The sequence below is a fragment of the Podarcis cretensis genome (genome assembly GCF_951804945.1).
Source record: "Podarcis cretensis genome assembly, chromosome: 17".
In the NCBI taxonomy this organism is placed as follows: domain Eukaryota; kingdom Metazoa; phylum Chordata; class Lepidosauria; order Squamata; family Lacertidae; genus Podarcis; species Podarcis cretensis.
Window position 1 is genome coordinate 8269031 of NC_137187.1, and position 15910 is coordinate 8284940.

The following is a 15910-nucleotide window of genomic DNA, read 5'->3' on the forward strand; positions in this document are numbered from 1 at the left end:
ATTACTTCAATATCCATCAGTAATCTTTAAATGTATGTCTGCTTCCATGTAAACATGTTTATCAAACGTACTGTCACAAAACTTGTGACAGCAGATTCTTCAAGATTAGAGTGATTTTGAGAAAGACAAAATGGCACGATTTTTCCCAAATTATAACCTTTTATTTATAAACAGATGATAATTAATGACTCATTCACTCCTCTCATTCATACCTACTAGATGGGTGGACCCACTAAAATACCGTATTTTTCTCTCTATAGGATGCACCCTTGTTTTAGAGGGGGAGAACAAGGAAAAAAATTCTCCCCCCTCTCTGCTCAGCGCCCCTTCAGCGAAGGGGCGGGAGAAACGGAGCAAAAGGAACCCGAAGCCTGCGGAGCGCAGCGGGAACTTGCGCTGCGATCCGAAGGCTTCAGGGATGGCCGCCTGAAGCCATCGGAGCATAGCGCCAGTTCCCGCTGTGCTCCGCAGGCTTCGGGTTCAGCTGGGAGAGCAAGACTCTCCTGGCTTCAGCGAAAGGAACCTGAAGCTTCCGGAACGCAGTGGGAACTCGCGCTGCGCTCCGAAGACTTCAGACTTCAGTGCACACCGACCCCTCTCGCTCTCCAGGCTTCAGCGAAAGCAACGCGAAGCCTCCGGAGCGCGGAGGGAGCACTCCCTCTACGCTTTGGAGGCTTTGCGTTGCTATCGCTGAAGCCAAGGAGCCTGCATTCGCTCCATAGGACCCACACACATTTCCCCTTAATTTTTGGGTTCTTTTGATCAGGTTCTTTTAAGAGTCTTTGGGCAGCTCCTGCAGCAGGACAGCAACGCAACTGTGCTAGGGACTTTCCAACCTTTATATAGTTTCAGGTTCAATCCCCGCATTGTCTTGTATTGCGGGGGGTTGGACTAGATGATAGCTGTCGTCATGCTGATTCTCCAAATAGTTATGAATATTTATTTGTCCCAACCTGTCTTTTGAGAATAGTGGCTGCTGTCTGCTGGGCCAGGCGTGCACATAAAAAACCCCCACAGCCCATCTCTTCCTCTGGGTCAACCCAGAGATGACTTGTCTCAGCATGTCCTCTGCATGTCCTGTAACTCATCCAAGCATCTGGCACATCCTGCTTGTCCATCCTATTTTGTACATACTGTTTGCTAGTTCAACAATCCATCTTTCCTGTTTCCTTCAGAATCAAACAATCCATTAAACCACAGAACCTAGGACTTGCTGATCAGAAGGTCGGCGGTTCAAATCCCCGCGATGGGGTGAGCTCCTGTTGCTCGGTCCCTGCTCCTGCCAACCTAGCAGTTCGAAAGCACATCAAAGTGCAAGTAGATAAATAGGTACTGCTCCAGCGGGAAGGTAAACGGCGTTTCCGTGCGCTGCTCTGGTTCGCCAGAAGCGGCTTAGTCATGCTGGCCACATGACCCGGAAGCTGTACGCCGGCTCCCTCAGCCAATAAAGTGAGATGAGCGCCGCAACCCCAGAGTCGGTCACGACTGGACCTAATGGTCAGGGGTCCCTTTACCTTTCTTCATCTTCATGTTTATCTTCAGAGTCACATACCTTTTGGGTTTACTTACTCAAGACATACACATCCCCATTCGTCCTCTGAGACCCTCATATGCATCACAGTACAGCCTTCACATGTTGTCTTTTGCCTTTAATAGACAATGCTATATGGCAAGCTAGTGACAGCCCGTCAGAAACTGGCAAATGAGAAGGACATTCCTCCAGCCGTACTAGCAACAAATAAAGTGCTGGTTGATATGAGTGTGATAAGGTAAGCCTTTATTTTGGTTTGAGTAAGAAGATAAACCTTGTCTGATGACTTAATACCGTATTTTTCGCTCTATAGGACGCACCTGACCATAGGACGCACCTTGTTTTAAAGGGGGAGAACAAGAAAAAATTTTCTCCCCCTCTCTGCTCAGCGCCCCTTCAGCAAAGTGGCAGGAGAAACGGAGCCCCTTCCATTTCTCCTCCCGCTTCGCTGAAGGGGCGCTGCGCAGCTCTCCCTCTTTGCTGAAGCCAGGAGAGTCTTGCTCTCCTGGCTTCAGCAAATGGAACCCGAAGCCTTCGGAGCACAGCACGAGCTCCCGCTGCGCTTCAGAGGCGTCAGGGATAGCCACCTGAAGCCTTTGGAGCGCAGCGGGAACTTGCTCTGCACTCCAAAGGCTTCAGGCAGCTATCCCTGAAGCCTGGAGAGCAAGAGGGGTCAGTGTGCACCGACCCCTCTCGCTCTCCAGGCTTCGCATTGCTATCGCTGAAGCCAAGGAGCCTGCATTCGCTCCATAGGACACACACACATTTCCCTTTAATTTTTGGAGGGGAAAAAGTGCGTCCTATAGAACGAAATATACGGTAATTTATGCCAGCAAGACGAGTCTTTTCCAGGGAGGATGATATGATGGGCTGTCATTGCCCACTTTACAGTAGTCAGAGCTGAAGTGCTACAAAAACCAGCAGAATCTATTTGACCAGAGACCATAATAGGCTAGGACACAGGGAGCAGGGAATGTGTGCACAAACCACACCAGCCACACTTAAGATAATCTTTATGTAATATGCAAACAAAGTATTTACACATTCAGTTGAGAGTTGTAAAGTGTTCCAGAGTCATCAAATGATGAACATGCATGTGCAAATCAACACAGAATATTCTTAATGACTTAGAAATGGCACTGGTCTAGAAGATTTCATTACCTGTTTTAAAACCTGTCACCTGCTTACACGTTCTTACTCTCTTGAGGAAAACAGTCTTCAGAAATTTTTCAAGGTCTCTTACAGAGGCGAAATTATTAGCAGCGATGGTAGTAGCTTGTAGGGTTTTATTTGTTAAAATCCAGACTTACCTGCATACACCTTATGTATCGAAGCTCACGGCGTTAAATTACAGAACGTCTCCAATATTTCCTTCAGGCCTACAACTGTGGAAAACATTAAGAGAGTTGATGGCGTTTCCGAAGCGAAATCTACCATGCTGGCTCCTCTCCTGGTCACAATCAAGGAGTTCTGCCAGGCAAATGATTTACAGGTCAGATGTAATTGAATTAATGTTTCCCTCCCCTGCATTTATTTCCTTAGGGTTCAAAAGGGCTTTAAAAAGGATTGTTTTTACTTGTCAGCAGAAACCCACTGATGTCTCTGCCATGCAAATTTCTAGGGCAAGGGTAGCCCCATTGCAATGAATGGATTTGCGCCTCCCACGGCTGGCTGACATTGGACTCTCATCACCACACAATCAAGCGATGGGTGGGAGTTGGTGCTGCTTCTGTGGCCTCTGCAGCCCTGAGAGTCATCATGGCACTAATCTCTGCTTTTCAAAGTAGTGTATTTCCTCCCTTTTGTCCTGTCCTAGATGAATATAGAATGTGGAACAAGTTTATGCAGGCATTGCAGAGGCATATAGGTAGCCATCAGCATTGCAGGATTATAGAACTGCTTAGCTCAAGGAGTCTCAAAAGTGACACTAAAAGTACCCTTTTCGTGATTATTATTTTTAAAATGTGAAGATAGCCAATCCAGAGTGTAATATGGAAGATAGCTTCATAAAATTCTTTGAATCCTAGTCACTGCGTTGGGTTATCTGTAAAACATTGTCTAATCTGGAAAAATATAGTTAACTTTTCCGACAGTGTTCAGCCATCAACATCATTTTCTTAGTTAGTGGCTTTCCTTGAGGTTTTAGGATTTTTTTAAATAATAAAAGCTTGCTTATTGTTGTATAGATTGATGTCTTCAAGAGTTCTGGATCCAGAGATCAGCCAGAAATAGATCTTCAGAAGGATGGTGGATGCAGCACTCTAACAGAATCGGAACGCACAACTTACACATTGTTTCAGGAAAAGAGCATGTCGTTGGTAAGCTCTTGAACCTCCAGCTGTGTTTCATAGCTGCTCTGCTCTAGAGGATTATGATCTATTTCGGTTAATTTTTGTGAAATTGAAAGGTGTAAGACCGGCTGCTGCTGATGCATAGTGCAAGCCACAAGTGAGCTCTGTGGCTTGGGGAGAACACTTACAGTGGTACCTCTGGTTACGTACTTAATTCGTTCCGGAGGTCCGTTCTTAAGCTGAAACTGTTCTTAACCTGAAGCACCACTTTAGCTAATGGGGCCTCCCGCTGCTGCCGTGCCGCCGGAGCACGATTTCTGTTCTCATCCTGAAGCAAAGTTCTTAACCCGAGGTACTATTTCTGGGTTAGTGGAGTTTGTAACCTGAAGCGTATGTAACCTGAGGTACCACTGTATTTGGAACAGACTGGCAGAATGTTAGGATTCAACAAGGTTTTAATTCTAAGCACTGCTTATCTGGATGTTTAAGGCCTCTATATGCATGCCCTTAAACTGGAACTGTTTTCTTGATAGCATGTCAGCTGTATGTGGGAGACCCATGCAACCTGCCCCACCAACATGGTTGTGATAAGTGCACATGTACCACAGCTACATAGGATCTAGATATAGGGAATTGGCTTCCACACATGGAGGGAGGGGCTGTCCCACCAAAGTCAGTGGAATGTAACTTTCTAAAAAAACAGGCTTATAATAGGATAGTCCTAGAATTGCCACATTTTTTTTTATGTGGGCAAAATATCTGTGCCTTTCATCACTTCCTAACAGGCAGAAATTAACTAGTGAAGCACTTCATCACACTAAAAGTGTGAAGCTTCACCAATTAATACTTTGCTCAACTTAAAGAAAGGCACAGAGCCATAACAAACCCTAGGTTGTATGGCCAAAGTGCACCATTTAATGTTTGGCAAGTCTTGTTCAATGGTTGTAGCAGAAACAATAAAGTAGACTTAAAGGCTAACACGTTTATTGTGGCATAAGCTTTTCTGGTTTGGGGCAGCCTACAAAGTGGATTATGGCCTACGAAAGCTCATTTTATTCAACAATTTCTATGCTACTTAACTAAAATTGTCTCTAAGGGGTGTCAAAATACATTTGGTAGTGTGCTACTCTTGTTGTGTTTAATGTTCACTGCTGTTTCTTAAATGGGTTTGAAACCTATATTCTGTTAAAGCCACACCAAATGTTTATCTGCTTTGTTTTCGAATATGAGAAATATGTAAAATAACTAAGCAAGTATTAGACACCACCCCAGAATTGGCCCTACTAAGCATCTTCCAAGACAACAATGCCCGTTTACACCACAAAGAACTCATAACCCACCTACTTTCAGCAGCCAGAAACACCATAACCAGACACTGGAGAGACCTGTCAGGAGTAAGCATGGACCAATGGTACCAAATAGTATGGGAAACAGCCCTACTAGAAAAATTAACCAATAAACTGAAACTGACACGGGGACAAACAGAAGAATACGCCTTTACCCCAGTATGGCTCCCCTTTATCACATACACAGCCCAACAAGACAATGACAATAATCCACCAACAGCATATAAATCAATATGGGATGCATTTTTCACCACTGCCGAAAATTGTCATTGAGCATGACCTTCCCTCTACTTAGTCCTATACCTTATTTTGTTACACTTATTTGTCACAGAGTGCTGCTGTGCAATGATGCTGGGGGCTTGCTGCCTGCTCAACTCCCTCCTCCCAGGAGTGTTTCTTGTTAGATAGCCAACCAATTTAAAATGCCCAAGGACTAATTAACAAGGAGCAATAATACAATTAGTACTAGGTAATTTGATGCCTTGTATCAAATAACCATTGATTACAGGGTGCACCCTGGTGTCTCCTGTCTGGGAGAAAGTCAGCAAACATAACATACAGCCGTCCTCTTTATGGGAAGAATATAATTGTCAAAGTGTAGATAGTTGGTGCATAAGCGGCTGCTTAGGATGTTCAGTACTGAAAAGTAGTGTTGTTTTTTTAACCTGAATCTAAATATATTCAATAGTACTATTACTAGTGTATAGTTTCACTTATAGCCCAAATAATTTTTCAACAGGCATCTACCCTCTAGAACAGTGATGGCCAAACTTGGCCCTCTAGTTGTTTTGGGACAACAACTCCCATTATCCCTAGCTAACAGGACATCTGGTCAGGGATGATGGGAATTGTAGTCCCCAAACAGCTGGAGGGCCAAGTTTGGCCATCACTGCTCTAGAATTACACAATTAAGTTCAACATTCAGCCTTTTTTTTTTTTTTTAATATTCCAGCATTATTAGGTGCAAGCAACTTGTAATCTGCAGCCATCACTGGTAGCTAAGCAAACCTGGGGTTTTTCACATCCTGCCTGAATCTGTAAAAACACAAGCACAAAACATATCTGTATGGAGAGACCACAATACAGTCATACCTCGGGTTACAGACGCTTCGGGTTGCGCACTATGCCGAACCCGGAAGTACCGGAACAGGTAACTTCCGGGTTTCAGCGCTTGTGCATGCGCAAAGGCACTAAATCACGCTTTGCACATGCTCAGAAGTGCCAAATCGCAACCCATGCGTGTGCAGACGCGGCGCTGCGGGTTGCGAACGTGCCTCCCACACAGATCACGTTCGCAACCCAAGCGTCCACTGTATATATCTGGGTGTGGTGTGTTTGGCTTGGTGGGTCATTGGCCTGATATATTCAGTAGTGGTTAAAATCGTCATTGCGTTTTATAGCCCCCAAGAGCCTCGTACACTTTCTCTGTTGCCAGATATTATAAACAGACTTTTAAGGGTGCTAAGATGGCAGCCCTGTGTCAAGTTATCTTCCCTTTCCTACTCCCAAGCAAAGTATAGTGAAGCAAACCAGAAATTGCCAAAATACTATTTCTATTGATAAAGAACTATTTCTCTTTCTGGGGAAATGTATTTTCAGCTATAAAGTTTTGATGGCCAGACTTAATGTAGCTCTTCTGATTGCTGTCTTTCTTGTATCCTCAGAGGAGTGTAAGTGACCAACGGTCTTTGTCTCTTACTGTGGTTGGCACCCATCTATCCCAAGCCTTGAAAGCTGGCTACCCAGTCAATTTACAACGTGCCGGTCTCACTCCTGAGATACAACAGATGATCATGGAAGTCATCCAGAACCCTCCCATCAACTCAGGTGAAAAGTTCAGCCAAGCACTGCAGCCTCTAATAAATGATATTCTTGAGATACGGACAAAATATGAGAGCTTCAGTACCTTTGAAAATGGCCCATTCCTGGGCAAAGATGAGCCTAATTAATTGTGATATGAATAGGGCACCTCATAATGAAACTGCCAGTGTTTTATCAAAACACGTAGAGTTTAAACTGGAAAAAAGAAAATGGTCCCATCTGCACAACTTTGCAAATTCAGAGAGAAGTAGAGAAGATAATAGCTTTTGTTTTCATTGGTGTTTCTGAGATGAATTTGTGAATGCTTATTAAGATAACCTACGTTTATGAGGTTCTGGCTTTACAGAATTGGGGTTGGCATGTGCAAAAATGATTGGAAATCCCCATTACAGTGGTGCCCCGCAAGACGAATGCCTCACAAGATGAAAAACTCACTAGACGAAAGGGTTTTCCGTTTTTCGAGGCGCTTCGCAAGACGAATTTCCCTATGGGCTTGCTTCGCAAGACGAAAACGTCTTGCGAGTTTTTTCCCTTCCCCCCCCTTTTTCTAAGCCGCTAATAGCCGCTAAGCCGCTAATAGGGGTGCTTCGCAAGACGAAAAAACCGCAAGACGAAGAGACTCGCGGAACGAATTAATTTTGTCTTGCGAGGCACCACTGTATTCTATATTGTTTTATCCAAAGTTCAACTTTCCCTGGACCTTAAAAAAAAAGTAATTTGCCTGCTCTGTATATAGAGGGTTCTTTTGGTTGTATCCAACTAAATTTTACCATTGACATTGGTGGACCTAAGTTGTTGTTGTTTAGTAGTTTAGTCGTGTCTGACTCTTCGTGACCCCCTGGACTCCTGTCTTCCACTGCCTCCCGCAGTTTGGTCAAACTCATGCTGGTAGCTTCGAGAACACTGTCCAACCATCTCATCCTCCCTCGTCCCCTTCTCCTTGTGCCCTCCATCTTTCCCAACATCAGGGTCTTTTCCAGGGAGTCTTCTCTTCTCATGAGGTGGCCAAAGTATTGGAGCCTCAGCTTCACAATCTGTCCTTCCAGTGAGCACTCAGGGCTGATTTCCTTAAGAATGGATAGGTTTGATCTTCTTGCAGTCCATGGGACTCTCAAGAGTCTCCTCCAGCACCATAATTCAAAAGCATCAATTCTTCGGCGATCAGCCTTCTTGATGGTCCAGCTCTCACTTCCATACATCACTACTGGGAAAACCATAGCTTTAACTGTATGGACCTTTCTTGGCAAGGTGATGTCTCTGCTTTTTAAGATGCTGTCTAGGTTTGTCATTGGACCTAAGTTAGTCACGTCCATTAATTTTCATGGGAGGAATGGGACTCGATAGTTGAAACCCGCTGATGGGATTCATTCATTGCATCCCATCCAACAGATCTTTTCTGAGTATGACAGGCTTTGGATGCAAACCTAAATATGATTTTGTGGAAATTAAAGCAGTTCTTCACAGTGAGTTTTTTTTTCTCTTACCAAATAATAATTATTGCATGGATGTTTTTCCCCTTTCCAAGATGTAACACAAATGAAAGCCATTAGAACACTAGTCCCTGCAGATATTGAACTGTATCTTATAAGAATGACCATTGCACTGCTGAAGAAAGGGTACAGAAGTCGGCAGCTGGGACAGCAGGACAATTCAGAAAAGCAAGGACCAGCTGGAGAACCTTCATGCCTACAGACGATGACAGTATCCTCACAGAAGGATGGGGAGAAAATTATGTGGATTAAAACAAAGGTTTGTAAACAAAGTTATACAAAGAAAGAGAGAATGACACTGTCAAACTAATTATGCAAGAAAGAAAGAAAAAGTGGTTTTGGGTCATAGAATCATAGAAACATAGAGTTGGAAGAGACCACAAGGGCCATCGAGTCCAACCCCCTGCCAAGCAGGAAACACCATCAGAGCACTCCTGACATATGGTTGTCAAGCCTCTGCTTAAAGACCTCCAAAGAAGGAGACTCCACCACACTCCTTGGCAGCAAATTCCACTGTCGAACAGCTCTTACTGTCAGGAAGTTCTTCCTAATGTTTAGGTGGAATCTTTTTTCTTGTAGTTTGGAACCATTGCTCCGTGTCCGCTTCTCTGGGTCAGTAGTCTTTTGATTTATTTCCATTGTTCCTTTGCACCCTACTGCACTTGCAGTTGTTTCATTGCCTAGCAATGGACAAATCTGTTAATTTCACTTCTGTTTCCCCATATTTTTGCAGCAATATGGGATGCTGCATGGTCTGGTGGGATGTTGCCCCTGGCTGCGGGGCATCTTTATAGCCTGGCAGGAAGTCACCCTGGGCCATGTGGCATTTCCTGATGCTGCATGGACCAATATTCCCTTGCGGGTGAATGTCACAATGAGAGGAGGTCTGGTTGGCCTCCCTCAATGCAACAGTCATGCACGCAATGCGCGATGCATGTGTTGTCACACACACTGCATGGGTTACGTCAGGCCCCACCCCCCAGTGTCGGGCACAACTCTGTGCTTGTGTCAGTCACAGTAGCCTTTGCAGGACACGGTAAGCCAAACCATGGCTTACCAAAACCTCCCCCCAAAAAAACTTGTAGTTAGCAGGGAGAAAGCTTAAACACAAGCCTGGGTTTGGACAACACGCTAAGCCAAACTTAAAACCATGTACAGCTTTGAAAGCCAAACCAGCTCCTTGAAGCTCCCTTAGTTACTGGATAATATGTTCACAGCAGTCAGTCCCAGTTGTCTGGCTCCTGCATGTTGGAGGAAAAGTAGTTTCTGGGCACTTTATACAGACAGTCCCATGTACATTCATTGCAAGAGTCTGGATGTAACTAGAAGATGAGCACTTGTGGCCAGGTCCAGGGGCATAGCATGGGGGGGCGTTAGGGGGGCTGTGGCGCTGGGCGCCCAGTTTTTGAAGGGGCACGAACTAGGTGCCTCCACGCAGGTGATGGTTCGATCCAGTGCTCCTCTGCCCGCCAAGGACTGTGTTGGCCGGCCAGGCTGCTCCTTGCACAGGTGGGCAGGCAGCTCAGCACATTGCTCTGGTGGGGGTGGGGCCACTCTGGTGGCATTGGCTGGGCTGGCACCCCCACACCTGGGACACATGCCACCCCGTCCAGTGCACATGTGTGCCCCCTTCCCGGCGTGCGCCTGGGACGTCATCAACTGCCCTGATGTCACTGGCTAGGTCATCTCACTCCAAGAAGGGGCATAGAGGCCACCCTGAGCTGAAGCTAGTACAGGTATAGGCAAACTCGGCCCTCCAGATGTTTTGGGACTACAACTCCCATCATCCCTAGCTAACAGGGCCAGTGGTCAGGGATGATGGGAGTTGTAGTCTGAAAAAAATATGGAGGACCAAGTTTGCCTGTGCTTGAGCTAGTACGAGGCATTGTGAGCTACTGATGCCCTCAAGCTGTGTGGTGGCCCTGCCGCTACCAGGTTCTTAAAGGGGAGCACCACCTGCTCTGGAAGGAGTTGAAACACTACATCCTTGGTTTGCCAGACTTGTTCACCAGCAGCTCTGGTGGTTCAGTTTGTTAGCCCTCACCCAAGCCCATCACTCACTTCCAAGTACAGTGGTACCTTGGGTTACAGAGGCTTCAGGTTACAGACGCTTCAGGTTACAGACTCCGCTAATCCAGAAATAGTACCTCAGGTTAAGAACTTTGCTTCAAGATGAGAACAGAAATTGTGCGGTGGTGGCGCGGTAGCAGTGGGAGGCCCCATTAGCTAAAGTGGTACCTCAGGTTAACAGTTTCAGGTTAAGAACGGACCTCCAGAACAAATTAAGTTCTTAAACTGAGGTACTACTGTACTTATTCAGGGTATCCACTGCTTCACAAGGGTCTGAAGTAAAGAGAGGGGGGGGGGACTAATTGCCACCTGAGTTCTTAGAAAGGAAAATGTAATAATACTGTTTTCTTTTAGAAGCCTGGCTCCACAGCAGCACCTAGTGGGAGCAAGCGAGAACTCCAGACGAAAAGGGTACTTTGTACCATGGGGTGGGACAGAAGGGTTCATGCATGCAAGCCAGGGTTGCATGAGCTTGGATAGTTCAGTTGGTTAGAGCGTGGTGCTGATAACACCAAGGTTGCAGGTTCAATTCCCGTATGGGACAGCAGCATATTCCTGCTTTCCAGACTAGATGATTCTCAGAGTCCTTCCCTATTTGATGATTCTATGATGGGAGGACATGGAGGTTGGTGGTAAAATCAGTGCAAAGCAGAGCTGCCGGATGGGATAGAGAAGTTGCTTTGGAAATGTGAAAATAGGGTTGAGATGGTGAATGCATTGCATTGAGCAACCAATTTGGGTCAAAATTACGACGCAAAGGGACTGGAATGATCAGTTTTAAGGATTTCCTCTTCCTTTTGATGAGACCCTATTTTGCACTTTTTATCTAGTACATTTTAACAACAATTAAATTATACCAGTGTATTGATACACTTCTTGCTTTTCTTCAAGGAACTTACAGATTCTTCATTTTGGGTAATCACCACTGACATTATAATTTTGTATGGGATAGAATTCCAGGAAACCTAAGTATCCATAAAAAACACACCATGTAATAAAATCCTATTATTCTTTATGTGTCTGTTAACTGTTTTGGAATCCAACTGGGGTACAGCGCACACCCCCTCCGCCCCGGGTTGATTTAATTTTATTTTTGTATTTTCTTTCCTCTCTCTTTTGGTTTCCCCTTTGATTCTTGTGTTCCATCCATGAATATATTTTCCTTGCGTAGAACAGCTTTCCCACAGGATTTGGTTGTCGGCTTTCTTTTCGGCAACTAATTGTTTTAGCATAGTTGAAGAAAGTGGAAAGCATTGCAGTGTACATGGGGCTCATTGTTTAATGATAAGATGAAGCACCTGCGATGCAGGTTTTTTTTCCTTAAAAGCAATATCCAATCTTTCAGTAAACTATGAGTGTTTGGTCATACAAACTACCAAATGAACCGTAGGAAGTGTTATGTGCACAACATTATACTTTGACTGATTTTCATGTTAAATCATTTTCTATTTCGGTCTTCTTGTTCAGTAGCCAATGGAATGTTTGTCATGGTTTCTTTTTCCTTTCAAAGGCAAAAAGCAATAATGAAGAGCAAATTCTTGGCGCTAAACCAAATGTCCAGAGCCATCAGAGTGCTATCAAACTGGCCTCATGGAATCAGACATCACTCAATGCTGAGGAAGAAGATCTCTTTACTGATTCCCAGTCACAGGTAATGTGGTCAATATATCATATTTACATTTGTAACTATTGTGGTAAGAATTTACTTCTGCACCACATGTTCTTACCCAGGTGAGGGAACACCTTTAAATAAATTACAGAACCAAGAGAGTAGCAGCAATCTCAGTGTCCTGTAGAGACCTGGTTTATTAAAACCGCACAAGGAATTGCTTTTCATCTCTCCTCCTTCCCTGTGTAGCCCCTGTAGCTTAGCATCTTGTCCCCCACCCTGTTGAATGGATTTGTGGGTATAGCCTACAGAAATCTAGGAAGGCAGTATTTCCCAAATTCTCTTTTAGCCAAATTCCTGGCTTTCCCCTGCCCTCAGGAGCTCAGAATTCCACCATTCCCTCTCACACAAAGGTGGAAGTGAGGAACCCAAACAAGTGCAAATCCCAAACCATAGCTGAAATCATCTTCATCTTTATTAATTAATTATATTTGTATATCACCTTTCACCCAAAGATCCCAGGGCAGTTCTCAACAGAAAAATACAAAATGCCAATACAGAAAAAACAAACCAATAATCCCTCTCCCACAAACACATTTAAAAAGCCATAGAATGTTTATCAGCTGAACACCTGGTTGAAGAGAAATGTTTTCGCCTGGTGCCTAAAGATATGTAATGAAGGCGCCAGGCAAGCCTCCCTGGGGAGAGCATTCCACAAATATGGAGCCATTGCAGAAAAGGCCTATTCTTGTGTTGCCACCCTCCAGACCTCTCACAGAGGACGCACGCAAAGAAGGGCCTCAGATGTTGATTGCAGGGCCCTGGTCAACGCATATGGGGAGAGGCAGCCCTTAATCATGCATAGATTTGATTAGGTTTCTGGAGAAAGTAGTGATGTAAAAATTGTGATATTTAATTGAAAATTAGATATTAAATATATAGATTTTGTTCTAACTGTCCCAAAATTATTTGCATTTAACCTTTTAGATCAGGGGTCGGCAACCTAAGGCCCATGGGCCACAAGCAGCCCTTGGGGGTCGTTTAACCGGCCCATGGATCCCCGCCGCCCGATTGGTTGGCTCATATGCGCCACGCTAAACTGGCACAGAGCAGAGTGAGGATCACCTTCCACGACACTGGCTGGCTTCCCATTGGTTGCAGGAAGCTCCTGCAGCCAATGGGAAGCTGCGCACGCCTCCTCTGCGCCGGAAGGAGCGTTTGCACATGCGTGCATGTGTGTGTGCGCGCGCGCACTCCGGCCAACCGTGGCGTCTGCAGGACCGTGAACCGGCCCAAGCCACAAAAACTTTGCCGACCCGTTTTAGATAGAAAGCATTAGGCATGATTTTTGTGTGCCTGTATTTTGTGACCCGCATAGGCTGCATTCCATCTCCTTATCTGACCTCAGAGAGGCACAAATGACATGGCCAGCCAGAATATTTTGATTTAGCACTGGGATGTTAATCCAGCATCTGTCCTTGAAGCTCTTTGACATGTTTTGGGAACTGGAAAGTAAGATAGGAGATTGAAATGTCAGCAGCCCCTAATGAAGGGCTGCCTGTCAAGGTAACAGAGGTTAAAGTGCAAAACCAAAAGTTGTGGGACACTCCAAGGAACTTGATAGAAGTGTGAGGCAACATATCTTTATATCCACTTTAGCAGGCAGGCTGGTAGGAACACAGGCAGTTGACAGTATGTGTAAATAGCGGTATGCAATAATGGGGGGAGATGTGTTTGATTTCTTTTTCTCTTTTCTAGACATTGTCTCAGCCTTCAAAGAGGAAGTTACCAGGATGGATTGGGACTTCAGGAGAAACTGTTCCTCGTAAAACTCCCAAGAAATCTAAGGCTGGAGGAAGCAAAGGGCTCTTTGGTTGAACATGGAGATATCATAAAACTATGTTTAGATATAAAAACTGGATCAAAATTTTATACTTCATTCACTTTTCTTCATTCAATCTGACTCAGTGAGGCATTTATGAACATCTCTTTTTCAAAATACAGAACACTGAGAGGACAAACTCTGTTCATTTTTTACCACACAAACCTATGACTGGATGGGCTTAAAATTAGCTCCAATTCTTGAGTTGGTTCATATGCCGGGCTTACCAGGTTCTAAACCTTGAGGTGAAGAAAACAGCAGTGGATTAAATCAGATTATACAGCGTTGCAAGGCTTGCATCTCTTTGTACCACTGAATATTGGCATGCGAAAGAGTTTCAGTAACTTTGGGGGAAAGAACACAGAGTACACTTCGAAGAACAGTTGAAGCCCGTCTTCTCCAGCTGCCCTGTTAGTAATATCAGTAGGATTATTGCTGCATAAAATGGGCAATCCCACGTTTTTTACTTTGGTGACCATTTCTTTAAGGAAGGCAAAAAATGTAACCTAACAGCAGGATATTGTGGTGCATAATTAAGTGGTTGTCAGATTACTTTACCATTATGAATATTGTTAAATTTTTAATATATTATTTTCTATAATTGCCACTATTTTTGGCACTTTCTTATAAATAAATCTTGTTTTGTATTAAAAGTTATTCTGTTTTGTCCAGTTATGAAGGCTGATGGTGAGAAATAGACAGAAGTTTAAAAATTATTTTTAAAATCCATGCTGAAGAATTACAGTGGTACCTCGGGTTACAGATGCTTCAGGTTACATACGCTTCAGGTTACAGACTCCGCTAACCTAGAAATAGTGCTTCAGGTTAAGAACTTTGCTTCAGGATAAGAACAGAAATCTGGCTCTGGAGGCGCGGCAGCAGCAGGAGGCCCCATTAGCTAAAGTGGTGCTTTTGGTTAAGAAACAGTTTCAGGTTAAGTACGGACCTCCGGAACGAATTAAGTACTTAACCTGAGGTACCACTGTATAGGTATTTTTCTAATGAATTGCCACCTAAAATAATTTAACCCTTACTCATTAAGTACCAAAATCCACCCCCCCTTTCTCTATGCACACACACACACACACACACACACACACCAAATTTGACTTTTTATCTCATTATTCACCAGAATTCATGGATACTTAATGTATTTGAAGTATTTAAATCTTAAGAGCCCACAAAAACAGAATTTCTTTTCGTCTGAGACCTAAGTGACAATAAAAGGGTCTCCAAGCAATAAAGGGGTCTTTCTTTGGGGAGGAAGTTCCAAAATTTAGGAGCCACCAAAAGCTCTTTTTCCAGTTTATGTGCTTCATCAAACGTAGCCTTCCCAAGCCAGACGTTCTCCAAACACAAAAAATGATAGCAGATTTGAATTCCTCACGCCCCCAAAACGTACTTTTAAGACCTCTGCAAAAATTAAGTCTCACCCCCCCCCCCAAGACCCGCCTTAATCCCACCCCCCACCTTGCATGCCAACCAATATGCTTTCTCTACTTTATCACCCAGTAATAGGAGTGGGCGGGGGGTTAGAGGAACCCTTTTGCTCCGCGCATGCGCCTTTCAAACAATCCTCCCCGTTGCCGCAGCAACGTAGGGATGTACTTCCGGGTTCATATTTTTTTTAAAAAACCCGCATCGCTGCGGTGACGTCACGTCGCGCCTAGCGAGCAGGATGGGAAATGTCGGCGGAAGACCTGCGCGCTAGGAAGCTGAGCCAATAGGGAAGCAGCACGAGCCGCAGGGCTCAAGTTGGTTTCCCAAACCCGCCCCGCCCCCCCCACACAAACACTCTACCCGTCTCCCGCCCACCCCACTTCCCGCCGTTGGGGTAGTCTCGTGCGCGAGGTGAGTGGTTTGGCGCGCG

General features: G+C 44.7%; 2 protein-coding genes across 2 annotated transcripts in view; both read left to right on the forward strand.

Moving 5' to 3' along the window:
* Positions 1 to 14693, forward strand: part of WRN (WRN RecQ like helicase) — a 66841-nt gene extending 52148 nt beyond the window's left edge. The window contains exons 28-34 of the mRNA XM_079959140.1: positions 1657 to 1769; positions 2909 to 3023; positions 3718 to 3849; positions 6833 to 6995; positions 8515 to 8738; positions 12060 to 12200; positions 13917 to 14693. Coding sequence (XP_079815266.1) covers positions 1657 to 1769; positions 2909 to 3023; positions 3718 to 3849; positions 6833 to 6995; positions 8515 to 8738; positions 12060 to 12200; positions 13917 to 14036 — 1008 coding nt within the window. The 3' untranslated portion in view covers positions 14037 to 14693. The remainder of the gene's footprint in view (positions 1 to 1656; positions 1770 to 2908; positions 3024 to 3717; positions 3850 to 6832; positions 6996 to 8514; positions 8739 to 12059; positions 12201 to 13916) is intronic.
* Positions 14694 to 15685: 992 nt separating this feature from the next.
* GTF2E2 (general transcription factor IIE subunit 2) overlaps positions 15686 to 15910 on the forward strand; it is a 29863-nt gene continuing 29638 nt past the window's right edge. Inside the window, exon 1 of the mRNA XM_079959756.1 lies at positions 15686 to 15891. The gene's annotated coding sequence lies outside the window, so the exon portion shown is untranslated. The remainder of the gene's footprint in view (positions 15892 to 15910) is intronic.